At 48.9% G+C, this 22,053-nt stretch overlaps 1 protein-coding gene across 3 annotated transcripts; it reads right to left on the bottom strand.

Annotated features, from left to right (window-relative positions):
* Positions 1–298: 298 nt before the first annotated feature.
* SCAMP5 (secretory carrier membrane protein 5) lies at positions 299–21,557 on the bottom strand. 3 transcript variants are annotated; one of them, XM_086363875.1, is made up of 7 exons: positions 21,382–21,557; positions 8,732–8,786; positions 7,851–7,979; positions 5,214–5,370; positions 4,045–4,146; positions 3,504–3,621; positions 299–3,246 (listed from the first exon to the last, which is right to left on the bottom strand). In XM_086363875.1, exons 2-7 carry the CDS (start codon positions 8,736–8,738, stop codon positions 3,052–3,054), a joined length of 708 nt encoding a protein of 235 aa, XP_086220001.1. In that variant the 5' UTR covers positions 8,739–8,786; positions 21,382–21,557; the 3' UTR covers positions 299–3,051. The 3 variants fall into 3 exon arrangements, with proteins under 3 accessions (XP_086220001.1, XP_086219999.1, XP_086220000.1); XM_086363873.1 differs by having other exon boundaries at positions 5,214–7,247; positions 21,382–21,477; XM_086363874.1 differs by lacking the exons at positions 5,214–5,370; positions 8,732–8,786; positions 21,382–21,557 and having other exon boundaries at positions 7,851–7,982.
* Between the last annotated feature and the right edge of the window lie 496 nt (positions 21,558–22,053).

Here is a 22,053-nt window from a genome sequence, read left to right as displayed (position 1 = left end):
TTGGCTGTGCCAGGTCTTAGATGCTGCGTGCGGAATCTTTTAGTTGCAGCGTGGGGGATCTTTAACTGCAGCATGTGAACTCAGCTCTTCCTCAGGAAACTCAGAACTCCTAACAGGCAGAAGGACTCTAGCAATTCCAAGGCTGCCTCAGAGAAAGAACTACACAGAAGTGGGTGACTTTTGACCTCTGGGAATGACAGGCGACAGGCCCGCTGGGCCCACCCTACTTCCAGGCCCCACAGCCCACGGTGCGGCTCCTGTACACAGGCCCTCATGAAGACACGTGACACAGCAGGGCACAGAGGGCCAAACGTTCCTCTTTATTATGGTTCACTCAGTTACCACAGACAGACAGGTCGGCTCAGGCAGGTCAGCTGCCAGTTGGAGAATGGTCTGTGTTTCCCAGAAACAAGGAGGGGCAGTGGGCACCAGCAGAGTACAAAAGCAGGTTACTGGCCAAAGACCTGAGGATTCGCAGAACTGACCTCAGCCTTCCTGCACCCCACCCTCAAGCCAGACCATCCAGCAGAGATGAACCTGTGCCCAGCCCCCACTTCTAGTTCAGTTCCCTCCCCAGGAAAGTGCATAGATGCCTGGAGATGCAGCATCCCAGGGCCTGGACAACCTGGGCCACGCGCGGGTATAGCAGGTCTTCCAAGGGCAGAGCCAGGGCATGGCCATCCAGGTCTGAGCCAGAAAAGAGCAAAGGCGGGTAGGACAGGAAGCTGACGGGAGGGAGCATCCAGCAGGTCAAGGATGCTGTGCTGGCAGCGAGACCGCAGGCCTCCCGGAGCTACCAAAGAGGAAGAGGAAGGGGGCCAGAGGTCTGGGCGGGGAGAGAGGGAAGGGAAGAACCTAGACCTAGGGTCTCTTTTCGAGTACTAGGGGCTGTGACAACTGCTTTCCAGAGAGAAAGTGGTAGAGAAGAGAGTCAATCACACTCTGGCCCAAGCCTAAGGGGCCATCAGGAAGATAACTCCCAGAGGCCCTGGTTCCCCTTATAGGAAAATAAAGTACCTGGAGCTCAAAGCTCAGATGGCACTTGGAAACCAGGTGCTGGGTTCTAAGCTGGAGCCACTCACAGTGGCCAGGTGGAGTTTGGTTTTTCAAGCCAAACTGCCCAGGTGGGAAGTGGGGGCGATGAGTGAGAAATGGGCAGCTGCTCCATGGCTAAGAACCCACTCCTCTTCAGGCCTCCAAGAGAGCCAGGACCTCTACCAACAACATTCTCACAATGCCTGGGACACAACAGGCCCACAGGCCTCTATCACTGTCCTGGAAAGGAAAGGGGGTTCTAATGGGGGTGAGGAAGGGCCAAGAATCAAGTCCAGTAGACAGAGGGGAGCAAGTAATCTCAATATGATAAAAAACAGGAGCCAGAGAACCTCCACTCCCACCCCACCTAACCTGAAACCACATTCCAGCTATTGTGCTTGCACACAGGGTTGGGCCTGTGCTTCTTCCTAGACCTTGAGTTCAAGTGCCCAGAACCGCCCTATGCCCAAGAGCAAGCTGGGGGGGTGGGTCAGGGGGGATGCATGATCCCCTCTCAGTTGGTCCTGCCTACCTTCTCTTCTGAGAAGACTCATCCCTCCAGGACCAGTCCTCTGAGCCTATCCCTTCCATCAGACCCAAACAGAACAGCTATTGCTCCCAGGAATCCAGTGGTCATTCAGAGACACCCAGCACCTGCCCAGTGGGCTTGAGTCAGTCAGACATCGCTCGGAGACCAGTAATTATTTACAGATCCTTTGTTCCAGCTGCACCTTGGGCTTGCCAGGTGGTGCTAGTGGTAAAGAACCCCCTGCCAATGCAGGAGACCTGAGTCAGGAAGATCCCCTGGAGGAGGAAATGGCTACCCGCTCCAGTATTCTTGCCTGGAGAATCCCATGGACAGAGGAGCCTGGTGGGCTACAGTCCATAAGGTCGCAAAGAGTCGGACATGACTGAAGCGACTTAGCAAGCACACAGCTGCACCTTTACACCTGAAAACTGCCCAGACACCACCCAGCCCTTCAGGAAAGGCAGTGCAATCTGCCCCTGTAGATGGCAGACATCACCTAGCACACAGTAGGGGTAGGGCAGGAGAATCAGGCCACAGCAGCTGCGAGTGTAGGGAGGGACACAGGCAGAGGGGCTCGAGGGGGCTCTGGGAAGTAAAGGAGGAGAAGGCAAGGCAGGGAAGAAAGGACCCTGCCTTACATTTCCATCCCCTGTGGGTCAGGTACCCAGGAGGTCTCCACATCTCTGGCTGTGTGCCCTCCCACATCAGGGCTCAGGCTCAGCTCCCCTGTCCTCTGTCTGCTTCCTGGATCTGAGAATGGGCTTCAGTCTCAGGAGCAGATACAAGTGGGACCCTCAGCCTGGAGGAAGACAAAGAAACGCCACATGGGGAGGAAAGGAGCCCTGGGGAGGCCAAGAGACCACAGGAAGCAGGAAGAGAGACAGCAGGAAGAGAGAAATGGAGGAGGAGATTGTGGGAGGTGGGAGGGGAGGGCAAAGACCCAGATCCCAAGGAGCAAGGGAAGACTCCCTGCAGGTCTCCACCCTCCCCACCAACATCCCCAGGAGTGCCAAATACTGCTGCTTCCCAGGAAGACCAAAACTGGAAACAGTTTCAGCTCATAACCTTGGGAGGGGGCCAGGCTCTCTGCTATGCCTCCCCTGCCCCATGAGGGGTCCCAGGGCCGAGGTCAGACGGAGCAGCCTGATGGGAGGGTGGAGGGCTGGTTTAGTTCTAAACGTACATCTAGCACCACAACAACAGAGACCTCCACTGCACACTATTCACAAGGGGACACAGACACTACTACCGCCGCACGGGACAGCTCCAAGTGCAGCCCACAGCGCTCAGGGTGCTGGGAGCAGAGTCCAGAGGGTGTGGGGGAGGGGGGGCACATATACGTATATATATATATAACTCTGATTCTTTGTACAAAGTGGGGGAGGAGAAAAAGGGAAGGGGGAACCCTGCTTGGTCACCACAACAGACCCTGTGGTTTGAGCCCCCACCCCACCGGCCCCCAGCCAGCTCCCGGTCGGTTGGCTGGTTCACATCTCATTGGAGTATGTGTAGTTGGGGGTGGCAGAATACTGAGTCTGCGGCTGATTCATGGCGCCCTGTGCTGCCCCCATGGCTGCATTCTGGGCCGCCTGCTGCACGTGCGGGTTCTTCCATGCTCCCGTGGTCCACTCCTCCTGAGCTTTGCTGAAACTCCCCCCGCTGCCCCGGTAGAATTTATGGACCTGTAGGGGGAGGAGCACAAGGAAGGGTTAATCAAGGGGAAGAGGCAGCCCGTCCAGAAAAGACGCGGGAGCCAGAGGTAAGCCACCATAAAAGCCAGTCCCCGCTCCGACCCGTGCCCTGGGAGCAAAGTCCATCGAGCCATCCCAGAGTGAGTCCCTGGGAAGACCACTGGGTCTTTCTGTAACTTGGAAGAAGGGTCGTTACAGATCACGGTCCCTCCCAACACCACCCTGTAGCTCCAGAGGCGGCCACATACCATGCTGAGGGCAATGAAGGAAAAGACGGCCATGACCGTGAACAGGACGGTGGGGATGAGCATCACCACTGCTGAGCCAATGTTCGTCCCGAAGAAGGAGATGGTGGCGATCCAGCCGCTGCAGAGACAGGCCAGCTGTGGGGCTGCCTGGCACAGTGACGGGCACCCAGGAGCCGCCCCACTAGAGTAAGGGACCTTCTCATTGCCACAGAGAGAGACCATATCAATGGATGGACAGGGCCTGTGTCAGTGCTTTAGGAAGAACCCTTGGCTCAGGAAAGAAGCTTCTCAGAGCATAAGGCTTCCTTCTCTTGGGTTATCTCATGATGCTTGATATCCCTCATCACCCCTAAAAACCACTGCCTTATTCTCCTCTGATGCTATGCTGTATCTACTAAGTTATCCTGAATCCCTTCACACTTCCAATAACTCATGGTGTTCCCACAGGCCAGGCAGCTTAGCCCACAGAAGTAAGCAAAGGACACACCCCAGTTGCCGCCCAGCTAGCCCTGGGTCAGTCCCAGACACCCTGGTCTCTTACCAGACACCCCAGCCTGGGATGCCCACGGCCTGGATGATGCTAATGACCAGCTGGGCCATGAAGGTGAAGAAGAATGCCATGAAGCTAAAGGAGCTGTCGGTCCTGCAACAGAGGAGACATCTCCTGTCACCTGGGTGGAGGGACACGGCTTCCCTGCCTTCGAGACTTCCAAGTCCTTCCAAGTGTAAGTGAGTACTCAGTGGATCTTAGTTAAGGGGTCAAAATGGGACACCATTCACCCATGGATCTTTGTAAGTTTCCATGTGTTGGACCTGTGTGTACCACACTGCACAGAGAGAGATCGCCTCATGAATGGACCACTCACTGGTACATGGATGGCTGGCACAGAAATAGATGGGTCTGTTGTGGCAGGAATAAACAGCCCATGTCAAAGGGTTGGACAACCCTACTGGCACCAAGACATCAAGCTCCAGGGGTACATGAGGGGAGGGCCCCACAAGATAGAAAGTGCTGTTGGCACAATAATGGACACATGACTGGCACCAAGATTATAACCTAACTAGCACATAAACGGATGGATCCAATTGGCAAACATTAATATTAGAGGCCCAATTGGCACTGAGAGGGATAATCCATTGGCACAAAGATTGAAAATCCCACTTGACACAAGGCAGACACCCACTGGCACTAAGAGAGTTAGCCCTACTGATACATGGATGGGTAGTCCCTTTGGCACAGAGTTGGATGCCCTCGTTAGCACATAAACAGTGTCAGTGGCACATGGATGGCTTGTCCCATTGGCATGTGGGTAGATGGTCTAGTTGGCACCAAACTAGCCAGCCCCATGGGTACCGGCATGGGCAGCTAAACCAAGACAGATAGCCCCACTGGCAAAATTTGTCATGCAGCTAGTTGCCTGGGGAAGGGAAAACAAGAACAAGTCTGGTCTCTATGTTGTCCCACCCAAGGGTAGAGTGAAGAAGGAAGGACCTAAGAGGAAGGCTCTGACTCCCAGCCCTCTCACTCCAGCCTGGAGTTCCCAGGAAGCCTAAATCCTACCTGGCAGTCTGAGCTGAGGATAAAGGGAAAGTGAGCTTGGGGGACAGCAAAAAAAAAAAAAAAAAAAAAGAGAAAAATATGTAGAGAAGAGACAGGGGAGATGGACAAAGATACAGGGTTAGGAGCTGGGTTCAGCACCCGTCACTTACTTGAAGGCCTTGTAAATGGGCCGAAACCAGCAGACGTAGGAGCAGGGTGTGAAGAGGATGAGCCAGAGAAAGGCGAGGCCAAAGTTGGTGGCTCCCCCGCCTCCGATCAGCCACGCGAGACAGCCCACCAGGTTCACGGCCAGCGTGACGCTATTCACTGCAGACCCAGGAGCATGTACACAGACACCAGACGGACAGCAGACACGCACAGACACCAAGGCCCACGCAGAAACACACAAGCACCACACACAGACATACCCATAACTCAGCACAGACCCACAATCAGACACAGGCAGACAGCCCAAGCCCAGAAAGATAGAGACATACACAAACACACATGCAAACCACATTTACACAGGTGCGCACCCACAAGTCACAGCAGCCAATACACACACAGAGATACATAAGATGCACACATAACACACACACACAGAGGGTATAGACTGTAAGAAAGATAACTGGGAGCTCAGCCCAGCCCCCCACACACACCCCCGTTTCTGGGGATCTGAGAACTCCAGAGAACAAAGAGTCTCCCCCGATCAGGAACTCAGAGTCTCAGCCTAGCAAGTCCTGTTAAAGAGCCCCAAAGCCTCAACCTGGGAGAAATGCTCTTCTTATAAGTATAGCCGCAGCCCCTGGCCTTCCCAGACCCACAGCAATCACCAAGCCCATGGCACAGGAAACCCATCTTCCATCTTCTCTTGCAAGGTAGGGCATGAAAAGGGGAAAGGAAAAGGAAACGTCTCTTTACGTCGTCATACCATCCGCCCCACACTTATATAGGGCAGGCAGCAGTGGCTGGGATCTCAGTCTTTCTTTAACCCCATTACACCACCTCCTCCAAGAAGTCTTCTTTCACTGCTACAGTCTTATTCACCTCCCATCCCTCTGACCTCCTAACAACTTGGGTGCTCTCATGTTTCCCAAAGGACAAATCCCAGCCCATCAACCAAACTAGAGGTTCCCCAAGAGTGAGACCCAGGCTCCTTCTCTTCCATGCTTACATACTCTATAACTGAACCTCTGAATCACTGAATCCCTGAGTTACAGCCAGCAGGGACCTCAAGTCTCCTCATCTGATGCTTGCACTAACACACACCCAGCTCATTGGACATAAGGGTACTTGCTCCCTTCCTCCAATGTTGTTAGCCCAAGTCCCTTTAAGGCTCCACAAAGACTTGCTGAACAAGGACTCCCCTGGTGGTCCAGTGGTTAAGACTCCACCTTCCAACGCAAGGGACGGAAGTTCAATTCCTGGCCAGGAAACTAAGATCCCACGTGCCACAGGGCAACTACTGAGCCCATGCTCTCTAGAGCCCATGCTCCACAACGAGAAGCCCTTACACCCCAACTGGGGGAAAAAAGCCCCCACATGCCGCAGACCCCTCATGCCACAGCGAAGATCCAGCACAGCCAAAAATAAAATAAATTAAAAAAAAAAAAACACTTGCTGAATAAACAAAGGAAGGCAGGCTTAATCTTGGCCTCAAACAGCCAGGCATCTATGGGCTTGGCTTTTGAATAGAACTCTTTAAGCATCTCAAGGGTTATATACATTTCCTTGGGAACAAAGCATCTGGCCAGCACCTAGTAAGGACTTAGGAAGATATTTATAGCCCTTAAATCCAGCTTCTGGATGAGATCTTCTCAGGGGCAGAGTTCCCAGAGCCTAGGGCCACCGCTCCCCAAGTCTGGCCTGACAATACTGTCACATGAGAGGTACACCCCTCTCAGGGCCCCTCACAATGAGGGTAAGCATTTCTTTCTGTGAGTTTCAGCTGTGTTTCCTCATCCCTATTTATTACCACCAGATTTCCTGGAATCATGGTGTTCTCACTGATTTTATTTGCTCTTTACATAGAACACTCATTAACCTGTTTTTATTTTGTTTTGTTTTCAGTTTTAGTTTTTTTTTTTCACCCTGTTTTTCTGTTGGTTTACATCTCTCTTCACAGTCCCATCTCTCTCCAGCTCATTTCATCTAGTACCCTTGTCGTAATTATTCTAACATCACAGGCCATCAGAAACTGGAGCCTAAAAAAAAATAAAAAATAAAAAGAAACTGGAGCCTTTAACTCAACCTCAAAACCTTAGAACATGAGAACTCGAACTCTTAACACAGACCCACATGGAGGCACGGCGATCACTGAGCCAGTACCCATTTTCTACAAATGAGGAAGCTGCCTCTTGGGAAGTCGAGTGACCAGCCCAGCCTGGTCACTATATCCCAACTGAACATTCTTTTGGAGCAATCTTCCAGCGAAAGCAAGAAAAACGAGGCTTTGAGGGGAGGAGTCCTCTCCAAATCCAGACACCTGAGGTAATCACCAGAGGTTCCCTGGAAAACCACTCCCATGAGAAGATAAATGAACTGCAATGCAGGCAGAGACTCCTCACACGCACCTGGCTGCTCTGTGACGGGGGCATGAGGAGAGGCTAGATGGGAAGTGAGGGAAACTGAGGCCTAGCTGGGGAGTTGGCCCAGGAGAGGAGCCTGCAGGAGTCAGGCAGGGACAGATGCTGCAGGTGAGGCTGAAGGACCCAGGCCTGGGGGCACCCCATCCCCGTGCCCAGCACCCGCCAGCACCCGCTCCCCCGCTCCCCAGCTCTGGAACACCCCCACCCCACAGCACTCACGCATCCAGAGGTAGTAGAGGCGCTTGGTCATGCTGAGATGCTGAGGAGGGATGTCAGCCTCAAAGTCTTGGTAGAAACATGGCTTTAGCGGGATGAATTTGGGCAGTGGTGGGAAGTTGTTCACTTTCTCTGCGGGTGAGGCACATTCCACAGTTTCGCCCTGAATACTCCCCTCCCCAGTGACCTGATATGATCGCTCTCCCCCTGGCCTGGGCGGCCCTCTTGGCCCCTGTGGCCACAGGCCACTTCACCATCCCTACCAGCTCTCCTGCTGCCTCAGGTCTCCAGAGTGGCCCTGAGGCAGCACCACTGTCAGAAGAATAAAAACAGTAAACACCGTCCATCAGGCGTGGACACCGGGTCAAGGGTAGTTCTGGGCAGAAGCAGCAGGATGGTGAGTCTGGAGATGTGGGTTCCAGCCTCCACTCCAAGAATCAGTCATCACCCCTCTCTCCAGACCTCCGTTTACCCAGTGGGATGGGGGTCAAACTAGATAGACCCTACAGGTCTCTCCAGTTCTGAGCCTTTAGAAACCAGACAACCCAGAAACCAGAAGGAAAAGGTCTCAGAGTATTAGAGAGTAATGGTGACAGAAAGGATGGGGACTGAGCTCTCCATGTCACTCATCGGTCAGATGGACAAGAGGGCCAGGGAGTCAGGATGGGCTATCTCTGGTCGCCAGGTTCAGAGGTCTGACAGACAGCTAGACAGTGAGGGTCTTTGATAGATAAGTCTCGGTGGGGGACCAGGGGAAACCCAGGGGCAAGAGGACCGAAAGAATCTGATCTTCAAAAACTACGGGGTATAAACGGCCCAGGAAAAGGGCCACCCACCCTATGTCACTGTCCCGTCCTACCCATGTGGATCCACCCTCCCCTTACCTGACATGATGGCACCCGCTGGCCCAGCGGCCTGTCCACGCTTCTTTGTCTCGAACTGGAAGGAAAGAAGAGTCAGCGAAGGTTGAGGATCATGGCTCACCCAGCCAAGTACTTCTTTCAGCCCCAGCTGGGCTGGAAACTCCCCGGAGCAGGACCCGTCTTACAGAACCACCGTTCCACCAGCTCTACCCTTCCAAGGACTCCTGCCCTTGACCTCCAGGCATAAAATCTATTTTCAGAAAATCCAAGGAGAGGGTGGCAAAGGAACCTGGGAGGCCACCTCAAGCAGGTGCAAGTCAAGTGACAGAGAAAGCTTGAGGAAATTCTATTCTTGACCTTGAACACGGCAGAGCCCTGGCCCCAGGCACAGGCTGGGCTCCCCTCCCCCTGCCTTTGTCTCGAGTCATTCATTCACTTCTTGAGCATTTATAACCTGCCAGGCACTGGGGAGACAGCATGAAGAAGTGGTCCCTGCTGTTGGCATGAAACAGTCAATAACCTCGGCCGTGAACAGTATAAAAGAGAAGGATGGCTATGAAAACACACACAGCATATATTAGGTGATCTGGTCTGGGGAGTCAGGAAAGCCGTAAGGGGAGACCTGAAGAATACACAGGAGTTGCCTGAGGCAGGGCAGCCTCTTGCGCAGGGGGGAAAGCTTGCACAGATCCTGATGTGGGAAAGAGCTTCATGCTTCTGAATAAGGGAAAGAAAGCCACTGTGGCCAGAGCAGAGAGTACGTGGAGAGGGAGCAGGAATGGAGGTGGGCAGGGTGGGATTCTTGAGGCACTTAGGAGGCCAATTAGAAGGGGCTCCAAGGTGGCTCTGGGGTGTGGGGGGAGGGAGGCCCTCATGAAGACTCTCTGCCAGCTTAAACCACTGAGCAAACGGTGGGCTGTTTACTGAGAGCCCCGTCATGAGAAGAGGCGCAGGGCTCCAGGGAAGAAGAGAAGCTTCATCATGAACATACAGAGTCTGAGGTGCTGTGAGAACCTCCAGACAAGACAAAGCCTTGTAGGCTTTGGGAATATCTGGGTCACAAGCTTAGCAGGAGGCCTGTGCTGAGATAGACATCAGGTAATGGTTGGTGAGTGAAGGTTAAGGAAGCAAATGAGAGCATTTTACCAGAACAGTAACTTTGATAGATAAATACAGATATACTGAAAAACAGAAAATGGTCTATGGCCAAGCACTAAGGCAATGCAGCATCAAAATTTGGGCAGAGGGACTTCCCTGGTGGTCCCAGTGGCTAAGACTCCACGCTCCCAATGCAGGGTGTCTGGGTTCGATCCCTGGTCAAGGAACTAGATCTCACATGCCGCAACTAAGAGTTCTCTCTAAAAGATGCCACAGACTGCAAGGAAGACTGTAGATCCTCATGCGCAGCCAAATAAATAGATAAATAGAAATAGTAAAAAGAAAAAAAAAAGTGGGCAGAGATTTCTATAACGTTTAAATCAAGCAAAGCGAATCTATGGTGTTAGAAGTCAGGAGGGTAAAGGGAACACAAGCATCAGGAGTGCTGGTCGTGGTCGGTTCCTGGACCTGGGTGTTGCTGACACAGAGGTGTTGATTTTGTGAAAATCCCTCAAGCATACGATTACAATGTGTGCACTTTTCTACCTGTTATACTTCAATTACGAGTTTGCTTTAAAAGAAAAACAAACCTTCCTAGAGTTCCAGTCAAATTCCTCTGGCTCTATTGAAGATTAGGCCATCATGACCTTTTGTGGTCCCTTTGCGATATGAAATCAAACACAGATATAAAAACCTAACAACATCTACCACAAATGGAGAAGACAGGCATGACAAAGACAAGCGTGAAATGGTTCTTTTACCCTGCTGCATTAATTGTAACATTGTAATACCAAAAGATTGGAAACAATTGACATGTCTATCAACAGCAGACTGGTTAAATAAATGATACTGGCTGTTTCTACACTGAGGAGGAAATGGCAGCCCATTCCAGTATTCTTGCAAGGAAAATTCCATGGACAGCAGAGCTTAGCATGCTGCAGTCCATGGGGTCGCAAAGAGTTGGACATGACTGAGTGGCTGAGCATGCAGGCACAGTTATTCCTAAAAATACTGATATGGAGAGCTTCACAATTACAAGCAGTTGAAAAAATGCAATGCATAGAACAGTTTAGGCTACCTCTCATGTTAAAAAAAAATAAAGCAGGGGAGAGGAGAATAAAAGTGTTTTTTGCTTTTGTCCCCAGAATCCTACTCTAGTTATTTACCCACAAATAAGAAACAACAAATATATGTTTTCAGGATGATGCTATTTTACAGTAGCAAAATGTTGGAAGCAACTGTTCGAATAAACTTTGTATATCATTCGATAGAGTAACATGTAGCTGTAAAAAAGAAGAAGATGGTATCTCTGAACTTCTATAGAATCATTTCCAGTATATACAGTTAAGTAGAAAAAGCAGGGGATTCTCTGGCAGCCCAGGGGTTAGGACTTGGCGCTTCTGCTGCAGGGGGGATGGGTTTAACCCCTGGTCAGGAAACTAAGATGCCGAGAAACAGACGCCAGGAGCCACAAGAAGTGGCCAAAAAAAAATAAAAAGCAGAGTACAAAGTATTGTAATTAGAATGCTACTTTTTATATAAAAGGAGAAACAAGAACATGCATTTATAAGTTTGTTTCTGCAAGAGAAATACAGAAAGAATAAATAAGAAACGAATGAAATGGTCATCCAGATGATGGAAGGGCTAGGATGAGTAGTGAGATTTCTCAGCGTAAAGATTTTTACAGATTTTTTTACATACAATGTCTTACGTATTCAAAAACTTACACCCGAAAGAAATGAAAGTCTAAAATTGAAATAAACACAGGGATTTTCCTGGTGGCCCAGTAGTTAAGACTCTGAGCTTCCACTGCTGAGGTCCCAGGTTCAGCTGGAACCCAGGACAGGGAACTAAGATCCTGCATTCTGGGCGATATAGCCAAAATATATATATATTGGAGAGAACCACTAAAATTGAAATAAACAAAAACAAATTAAGCTATCTGTACAGCAAACTGATAACACAATCACACAGGAAAAGGAACTGGCCAAGTGGCTTGATCTCAGTACTCTGTGTTCACTTAAAAGGATCTATCTCAACAGCAAAAACAACTAGAAAGAAATCTAAAATCTTAGCAGGTTTACTGTTGGTGTTAGTGTGGTGACTGAAACTTTTCGTATGTACCGTAGCAGAGAACATATGAGAGAATGTGTTTGTGTTGTTGGAACCTGGGTTCTCAATGTTAGATACGGAGACAGAATATGGAATATGGGAAGATAAGAAAGAGTCTTGTGATGCTGGATTTGAATTGGAGGCATCAATATGAACTCATGTCTTTAAAAATATGTGGTTGGTCCCAAGCCAGGACAAAGAAATACAACATCAGCCTAGAACATCTTGTGGTGCCAGAAATAAGCAGGAATTCAACTAATTAGTACATGTCAAAAGGACACCAATTTGAAGGGGCTACCAATCAGCCAAATTTGGGAGAATTCAGAGCATCAAAAATAATGACAGTAATATAACATGTTGAGTTTAAAAAATAATCCAAAGTGACACTCATTTTTTAAATGAGGGAGGAAGAAAGCAAGCTCTTCTTTGCAGAAGAATGCTAGCTATAAATGTAGGAGTAACAGAATTAGAAAATCTTCTAATTTTGCAATCATGAATGTCACAGCTGATTCACACAAGGATCCGCAATAGCTGCTAAGTCTTTCACTAGGTGAAAGATTGTTGGGGAAGAAGACAGTCACAGAGTCTCAAAGATGACTTACTAATTACAAAGGAGAACAGGCACTTTTACTGTGAAGAAAGTTGGCAGACGCCATCTTCACCAGGTGATCAAACTCAAACTCACCAATAATGGGACAGACATTATGGCTTCCCGGTGTGATATACCAGGAGGGGCACAGCATCACCTATGTAGTATTCCTGCCCCCAAATATTTAGCTTGAATCTAGTCAAAAGAAACAAGCAGTCAAATCCAAGTCGTGGAGCATTCTATAAACTAAACTGGCCAGGACATTAAAAAATGCCAACATCTGGGACATCCCTGGTGATCCTGTGGTTAAGAATCCCTTTGCCAATGCATGGGACATGGTTCCCTGGTCTGGGAAGATCCCACAGGCTGCGGGGTAACTAAGCCCAGGCACCACAACCACTGAAACCCGTGCGCCTAGAGCCTGTGCACGGCAACAGGAGAAGACAAAGAGGAACACAGAGAGGAGCAGTACAACAAAGAGCAGCCTCCACTCCGCTCAACCAGAGAAGGTCTGCACGCAGCAAAGAACACCCAGCACGACCATAAACAAATAAATAAAAAATTTTAATGCCAACATCCTAAAAGATAAAAAAAAAAAAAAAAAAAAGATAAGGGATTCTCTAACCTAATGGAATCTAAAGCTATATGGCAACAAAAACTAAGTGTAAACCTTGATTGGATTCTGGTTCAAGGGGGAAACAATGGGATATCAAGAAACTTGAATAGAGACTCTAGATAGTAATATTTGGGTCTATATCACATTTCTTGGGTGTGATAGTGTTCTTGAGGTTATGCAGGAAAATGTCCTTTTTCTTAGGAAATATGTGCTCCAGTGCTTAGGGGTAAAGTGTTGTGATATCTGAATCTTCAAATAGTTCAAAAAATAAGGAATAATGAATAGATATAGACAGAATCAAAGCAATGTAGCAAATGTTAACAACTGGTGAATCTCAGCAAAGTTACATGAGTGTCCCTGTTTTATTCTTTCAACTTTAAAGTTTTCAAGATAAAAAGCTGGAGGAAAAATATGAATAATATGAGTTAGGGATGATAACACATTGAAAGAAAAGAATGTGAAAGTTCAGTATAACACACAAAAGAAAGGGAGATGGGCAGGAAAAGTTCTAAGACAGAAGGAATGATGTAATTTTTTAAATCATCATTTTGTAACGCCTACGTAGAACTGACACAGGCAGGGATCATCAACGGCTGCTTAAACCGCTGGGTGAAAGATGGCTGGGGAAGAGGGGAAACACACAGTCTGAGTGTCACCGCCCAACCACCACCACCACCACATTATTTATTAATCACAAGAAAGAAAAGTTACTTCTGTAATGAAAGGATCTGGCAGGCCAAGTGACCAAACTTCTCAAACTTGCCTGATTATGGGACAATAGGACATTATGTGCTTCCTGACATGACTCATAGAAGAACACAACATCACCTATGTAGTATTACTGCCAAAATGTTTAATCTGAAAATAATTATTATAAAAAAGAATCTGACATGTCCAGATTGTGGGAAATTCTCCCAGATAAATGTTAATGTCATGAAAGATAGAAATTGGTAGAGGGACTCAGAGAGGAGACTTGCAGGAGATTGCAACCAAGTGCAATGAGTGGTCCTGGATTTTTAAATCATAGCTATAAAGGACATTTTTAGGATGAGTAGAGAAATTTGAATACAGACTGAATAGAAGATATTACTGTTGCTGCTGCTACTGCTAAGTCGCTTCAGTCGTGTCCGACTCTGTGCGACCCCACAGACGGCAGCCCACCAGGCTCCCCCGTCTCTGGGATTCTCCAGGCAAGAACACTGGAGTGGGTTGCCATTTCCTTCTCCAATGGATGAAAGTGAAAAATGAAAGTGAAGTCGCTCAGTCGTGTCTGACTCTTAGCGACCCCATGGACTGCAGCCCACCAGGCTCCTCCATCCATGGGATTTTCCAGGCAAGTAAGTGTTAAATTTCTTAGGTGCTGTGGTTACATACAATAATACTTTGGTTCTTAGAAGACACATGCTGAAGTATTTAGAAATATTATGTCTTGTCTGCTACTTATTTTCAAATCGTTCTGCAAAAAATGTCAGGAAATTTCCTGGAGGTCCACTAGTTAGAATTTATGGCAATCATTTCACAATATATACAAATATCATTATGCTGTACACCTGAAAGTAATATATGTCAATTACACTTCATAAAAATAGATAAATATTTTAAGTCAGGGAAAAAATATATAGTTGCATTTGGCTATATATACACAAAGAATCAAGAATCTCTAGTAGGACATCAATAAAAAATAATTGTGGTTCCTGGGGGACAGAGGAACTGCATAGACATGGGAGTAGACAGGAGGAATAATTTTTACTATGTATCTGGTTTTTTTTTTTTCTTCTATTTTTGGCCACACCATGAGGCATGCAGGATCTTCCAGACCAGGGATCAAACCTGTGCCCCCTGCAGTGGAAGCACGGTGTCTTAACCACTGGACGGCCAGGGAAATCCCATTTACTATGAATCTTTATACCATCAAACCCAAGACACCATCAACTTTTAGATCATTATATTATTTACCAAAAGAAAGAAAATAAAACCCACCAATTTATAATGATAAGATGCCAAAATTTCAAAGATACAGACATTAAAATGTTTTCAGAAATATCAAAGTGTTTATTTTAGAATTGATGAAATTCAGGACATCTTTTTGAATTATGAATTGTGTAAATGTATTACCTGTTTAAAAAAAAATAAATGAAAAGAAAAGTCAAGCAGAAAAGCTGGCAAAGAATGAGCAGGAGCAGTTGATGAGGCAGGAGGAAAACCAGGAGAGTGTGAAGTCTCCAAAGCCAGGAGTAGAGAGTGGACAAATGTGACAGATGCCACTGAGAGGTCCAGCATCAAAAGGCCTGGACTGAAAAATGTTCAGTTCGCTCAGCAGCAGCAAGTCACCTGTGACCCCAGCAAGAACTACTCTGGAAGTGGTAGGAGCTGGGCTGAGGGGTTGGGGGTGGTAGCAGCCAAACTATACATTAATAGTTGAACATGTAAGCTGAGAGCAGGTATAGACAACAATTTGAAGAAGCCTGCCTTGTTAGAAAACAGAAATAGGGTAATACCTGGGTAAGACAAGTAGTTCAAGGAGAGACTATGGCTCAAGGTTGTCTGTTTAGGATGTTAATAAGCTCGAGATGTGAAAGTTCCAGGGAAGAGTTGCAATTACAACAGAGACAGAACTTAATTAACGGAGCAAGCCCTTGAAACAGGGAGAAGCATGGGGTCCAGTGCAAGGAGATGGGGAGAAAAACATGATGCAAGCAGATGGGGGAGGTCTGAGGTCTTGGAAAGGACAGTGGGAGTCCCATATATCTGCTTCAATTTTCTCTGCAATATGGGAGGGAAGTTTGAGTCGAAAGGGAGGAGGTAAGAGTAGAGGATGTAACTAAGTCAGTGGGCAATTATAACACAGTCTGAGAAGTGCTCCACAAGAGCAAGTACACAAAGCTGTGAGAACCCAGAGGAGCACCTCCCTGGTCCATCCTGGAGGAGCCAGGCTTCACAGAGGAGGTGATAGCAGAGCTGAATCCTGAAGGATAAATAAGAGTTGGCCAGGAAAAGGAAGAACCAGAAAAACATGTGCAAAGGGAAGGTCAGAACTATGGCATGGCAAATTCAAGAAACAGAAAGAAGCAGAGCACAGATAAAGCCTAAAGTGGAAGGAGTGAAAAAAAGGCAAAAATAGGGCCAAGAGATGGGAGGGGCCAGTCATCCTGGCCTTAAAGGCCATGAGCAGAATTTGAGCTTTATCCTCTGAGTCTTGGGAGAGACTGAAGGATTCTATTCTTCTTTTAAAAAAAATATAACCTCAAAGTTTTTTTTTAATAAAGTGAAATTATGTTGCTTTTTAGCAACATACATAAAAATATCTGCAAGTTAAAACAAATCAAAGTCCATAAAGGAGAAAACACAGGTTCTTCCAAAATCCACCTTCTCAGAGGTCACCCCTTTAACAGTCTGACCTTTAGGTTTCTGGTTTTTATGTATACATAAGCATATATGTGGAGAAGGAAATGGCAACCCACTCTAGTATTCTTGCCTGTCAAATCCCATGGACAGAGGAGCCTGGTGGGCTACAGCTCATGAGGTCGCAAAGAGTTGGACACAATTGAACACACACACACACACAAGCATATATGACAAAAATGAGGTCATTTTATACATGCTAGTTTATAACCTGGTTCTCTCCACTCAGCAATATCCCATGAAAATGTTTCACATCAATGAATACAGGTGATTTCAACCTTTTTAATGACTGGTCAACCAGTCATTAATGTCAACAATGTCCATGGCCACGGAGCAGTCAGTTGTGACATGGGCTGATTCGGGAAATTAGAAGGTCACAGCTTCAGGGAGTGGTGGAGCAGAGGGCAGTTGCCAAGAAATGAGGGAATATGAGGAGAGGAAGAGGGATACGTCTAGCAGACTAATTTTTTAAAAAACTCAGCTGAGACTTTAATATAACACAGGGAATATTAGTGTCAAGAATGAAATATCATGCATTAAAGGATTAATAGCCATCTCTTGACAGTGAGATTGTATTATTGTCTTTCTTTTATCTTTATTTTCTAAAACGTCTACAACATCTTACATCACTTTTCTATATCTATATCACTATGCACAAAGTCATAGGTTTAAAGCAACAGCAGTTAGAGGAAGACATATAGTTAGATGGGTTTTTCCAGATAGGAGACTTGAGCACATTAATAAGCAGGGCAGACAGTATTGTTAAGGAAAAAGAGCGGAGATACTAAAGATACAGTAGAGGGGGAAACAGCTGACAGACACCGATATCTCAGGAGACAGGAAGGGCCGGCACCCATAGCACAGAGTGGGTGTATTAGACTAGGAGCCCTAGGATTCAAGAAGTAGAGAAACACAGGTATGGTTCCAACTTCCACTTACACCACTCAACTAACCCTCTACATGAGTAAAGAGGCTTTGGGATAATGGTCCAAGTTTGGACTTCTCTTCCCATGGAATAGGATGGACAGCTGATGGGAAGAGGAAAGTGATGATGGTCCCGAGAAGTGATGAAGGGACAGCTGAGGCTGGAGACCCTCCATGGAAGCAAAACGAGACTATCCTGGTATGTGACGGCCACCAGAAGTTTTCCACATTCTTAGTGTAGAGTCCAGAACTGGGAGGAATTGGGGGGGGGTGGTCTGCTCTGGGGTGGGACACACGGGCCAATGACATGGTCCCTGAGGGCAAGAGCCGGTTAAAATCCAGGACCATGAAGTCCAGGAAGGACATGGTAGGTGCCATGCTCGTGAGATAGAGAAAATGGAAGTGTCAGAGAACTTGAGGTCTCCTAGAGGTCCCAAGGCAGGTAAAGCAGAAATTGGACTGTGGTCAGAGAACAATACTGGGGTTGAAGGTTTCGGAGGTGGCCACATGCCAGCGATGACCAGACTAGGTGTAGCCAGCAGAAGGAGCAGCTGAAGGAGGCATCACCTCGTGTGAGACAATGGGATGTGGAATGGGAGACTGCAGTCCAACACTAACGTCCTCCAGGAAAACAAAGAAGAGAGGCGGAGGGAGAGCGGGCAACAGCTAGATTGTAGGAGCCTCAAGGGAATAGGCTGGAACCCTGGCTCCAACCTGATCCCCATCTGGTCCCAGGCTGCCTCCCAAAGGTGTTACAGAGAAGTCAGTGTAGCAAAGTACTGATGGTGGGAAAGCCAGCGCTCAGGGCCAGAGCACAGGGCAAGACTGCCTTGTTTGTAGACTGTTAGCCCAAAAAGAATTTAGGCATGGGAGGGCTACAGAAGGCTGAGGTCACAAGAATGGAAGGTTTCAGGATCCTCTGCTCTTCTGTCAGGGATTAGCCTTTATACTTGGGCAGGGCGAGAGGGGAGCCGCAATGACCGGCCTTTGCGAACCAAAGCTCCTAAACTGCAAAAGGAGAGAAATAGCAAGTCATTCCTCAACTGAGAGTCTTTCATAATGTTGGGAGACACTGGGAGTGCTACATATCCCCCTAAAGATGCAGGCCTAAGGGAACACTTCCTTAGTTATCAGTAAGATAGCAAATACTAACTGAATTTTGTTCAAAAGACAAACTATAATTTATTCCATTTCTAACTGTGAAGTTGAGGGGACAGAAGGTCCCACAGTAAAAAGAGTGAGGTCCATGCCAAAAAGAAGGGAGTCAAGTCTGGCCTCAGATCAGGACAGAGACCTGTGGTTTGTTCCAGGGCTCCCTACTCACCAGCATGAGCCCCATGCTTGGCATAGAAATGGTCATTTTCTTCCTGCCCACCCAGAGCTTATCTGCTAAGATGGAAGTTTCCCCCTCTGGCTCTACCTCTGGTCTCCTTACCACACACCCAATCCCATATCCCCAGCCCTGATGTCCCAGAACCAAGACTCTTTCTCAGAAAACACTACTCTCCTGGCATTGCTCACACTGTCCTGTGATGACTCTCCAGTTGTTGAGTCACTAAGTTGTGTCTGACTCCTTGTGACCACATGGACTACAGCACTCCAGGCTTCCCTGTCCTTCACTATCTCCTGGAGTTCACTCAAACTCATGTCTACTGTGTCGGTGATGCCATCCAACCATCTCATCCTCTGTTGCCCCCTTCTCCTGCCCTTAATCTTTCCCAGCATCAGGGTTTGAATCTTTCTCAGAAAACACTACTCTTTTGGCATGGCTATCACTGTCCTGTGATGACTCTCCAGTAGCCCCTACTGATCTTGTGCCTGGCAGTCAAGGCCTTGTGTCAATCAGCTACAAAGCTCCCACCCACCACCTTCTGCTTCTCGTCCACACACTGACCCGCTTTCCAGCTTCATGCCGATCATATCGAGCCATCCATCTGCTTCCAGTGACCCTAAACCAGAGCCCTGCCAATTCCTCTCAGTCCTACCGTTTTTCTCATATCCCACCTCTTTTGGAAGCCCTTCTAGACATCCCTGCTGTGCCTCCCACTATTTATATTCTGAACCAGTTATTGGGCAACGAATGCTCACTCATTCTCATCCAGTCTTTTTCTGGTTCCATCATGGATGGGGCTTCCAGAAGGGACTCAGCACAGAACAGAGCACAGAGAACAAGTCAATCACATTCTTGCTTAAGATGTGGACACAGAGCAAAGGAGCTTGGAACCTTCCATTCTTGTGACTTCAGCTTCCTGTAGCCCTCCCAAGCCCAGGGGTGGGAGTGGAGCAACAGACGCCCTCCCCACAATCAGGCTAACCCCACAGTTTCATGAGCCCTGCTGTACCTCACTTCCTCCAGCAAACCTCACAAACTCCAGGCTGTCAGCAAGAACAGAAGTGCAGCCTGCAGAGGAACAGCTCGGGGGATGGGGGCAGGGACAGGAAGAGGAAGGCAGAGGGAGAAGGGAGAAAAGGAAGAGGGAGAAAAACTGAGAGGGAAGCTCTAAACTAGAACACGCAGCTTCCTCAAGGGAGGTCAGTACTTAGTCCTATTATTTCATCCCAAGAGAAACGTGCTGGCAAAGAGATGCCCAGAGAGGGGAATCAATTTGTTCAAAGGTGGCCAGCCAGCCAGAGAAAAAGTTAAAAAAGGAACAGAGCCCAGGGCCCCTATCCAGAGCTCCTCTCCCAGGATCGTGCTAACTCTCCATGGCTTTGCTAGACCTAAGAAGACCCTCTTTCTGTGGCCCAGTGACCAGTTAGTCCTCTCTCAGCAACTCAGGCTCACCAAACCCAGATCAAATCTCAACTAGCAAGATCTGTGCAGCCCCAAACAAAATCTCCCTGCAAGAACCATTCCCCTCTTTCAGAGTCCTGCCCCTTGAAGACAGAACAGGTGGGGCATAGGCTACAAAATTTTCCAGACTTCCCCACCCCATGGGGATCAGTCACAAGGCTGGGCTCACAGGCCAGGCTTCCCAACAGCTATGCTTGGTTCCCCGCTCTGAGCCTTAGTCCAGGCCATTTCTGGAAGTGCCCTCCGTTACCTCTCTTCTCATCCAAATCTCACCTCTTCCAAGAGCAGGCTCTTGTTCACTGGCTCTTGTCTCCCTTTCTCCTTGTGCTCCTGGTGTCCACAGGAAAGTCTGCCTGGCCCTCCCTAAACCCCTCATCCTGGACTTGGGGCATTACTGGTTTGAATTGCCTGAGATGGCAAATTCTCTGTCCAAGACTCTACTTGCTTCCCCTAACCTCTAGATTGGGGGCTCCCAGAGGCAGGGACCGAGATGGGTTCCCAAGTATCTCCCCCCATCCTCGTGACCGAATCCTGTCAGCGTTACAATGAGCTCCATCTGGGCCCTCCACATACCACCCTGAAGCCCCGTTGGACCCCAGGCTCAAACCAGTGCACCCATCCCGAAAACCGGAGGTGGCTCAGACCAGTGGTCCAAAGGCCCGCTGCCTCGGTTAGGTGGGGGCTGGGGAACACAACTGCTCCTCCTGCAGGCGCCTCTTGTCAAGAAGGACCCCTAAAGAGGCCACAGTCACCCCGCCTCCAGGCGCCCCCCTCCCCGGCCGCGTGCGCCAGGAGGAGGGCCCCAGGAGGAGGACTGTTTGCTGGGAACGCCAGGTGGGCCCAAGGCCCAGGTTCCAGAATCCAGGGGTCTGACGTCATCCAAGACCCGGGTTCCCTTTTCGGGAGCCGGGAATGGGGATGGTGAGGGCTGGTGGAGGCTTGGGGCACCTAAAGCATTCTTCCCCCGCCCTAACAGGGAAGGTCACCTCGACTCTCCACCTCTCCAGCTCGACCTACCCCCTGCATCCAAAGGTGAAGCGTAGCAGGTACAAAGCTGGAGATCGGGTGACCCTCTCTCCACCTGCGCCCAACCTCCCTGCAAGGCCCTTCTCTGGGCCCTTGGACCCGGGACTCACCCGCCGCTGTCGTTCGGCTGCGGAAAGGCCACCGCGCTGCGCTGCACCCAGCGATGCGGCTCGGAGCCGGCTGCGAGCCGCTCCGGGGCTGGAGGCGGGGTGCGCGCGCGCTCGCGCACGCGCGCGCCTCGGGCCAGTTCCTCGCGCGCCCGCGCCACCTCTGCCTGCAGCAGCTGTTCTCGCGAGATTCCCGAGCTTTCACTGGGCCGCGGCTTCTGCACTCGCGAGAAGAAAGGCCTGGCCACCCCTTCACCTTGCGGGAGCTGTCCGAGGTGCTAAGTTCCGGACTCTGGGCCGGATCAGGTTGTGGGCAGGCACTACGCGGACAGGAGCAAGTCGAGAACGTCGAGGAAGAGATCCAGAAATGGGAGTCTGGTACCAACAATCAGAGCCTCGGCTTCCAAATCTGTAAACTGGGAGAATAACCTCCCATGCCAGTTCCAGGAGCCTCTGGGTGTACCAGAAAGGAAGAGGGAGAGGGAGTTTCATAAGCAGGAGACTGATGAAAGTCCTTCGGATCTACAGGGCCAAAGTGACAGAGAGGGGATAGAGGATGGAAAATTAGAGATGAAATATAAAGAGTCAGAAATGAGACATAGACAAGGAAACACAAATCCAAAAAACCAGACATAGAAAGACAAGAGAGCAGAGCCATGAACATAAAGTCATAGA

This window comes from Bos grunniens, chromosome 21 (genome assembly GCF_055505025.1).
Source record: "Bos grunniens cultivar Pamir isolate PY7600 chromosome 21, Bosgru_T2T1.0, whole genome shotgun sequence".
NCBI classification, from domain to species: Eukaryota; Metazoa; Chordata; class Mammalia; order Artiodactyla; family Bovidae; genus Bos; species Bos grunniens.
This window is presented reverse-complemented; position numbering and strand designations above follow the sequence as displayed.

Bases quoted from the DNA above. Each gene is read 5' to 3' on its own strand.
- SCAMP5 (XM_086363873.1), bottom strand. From the start codon at position 5,563: ATGTGGTTTGCATGTGTGTTTGTGTATGTCTCTATCTTTCTGGGCTTG. The intron at 4,147-5,213 runs GTAAGTGACGGG...CCTCTGTTGCAG, and splicing joins CCCATTTACAAGGCCTTCAA to GACCGACAGCTCCTTTAGCT. The intron at 3,622-4,044 runs GTAAGAGACCAG...CTGTCTCTGCAG, and splicing joins ATCCCAGGCTGGGGTGTCTG to CGGCTGGATCGCCACCATCT.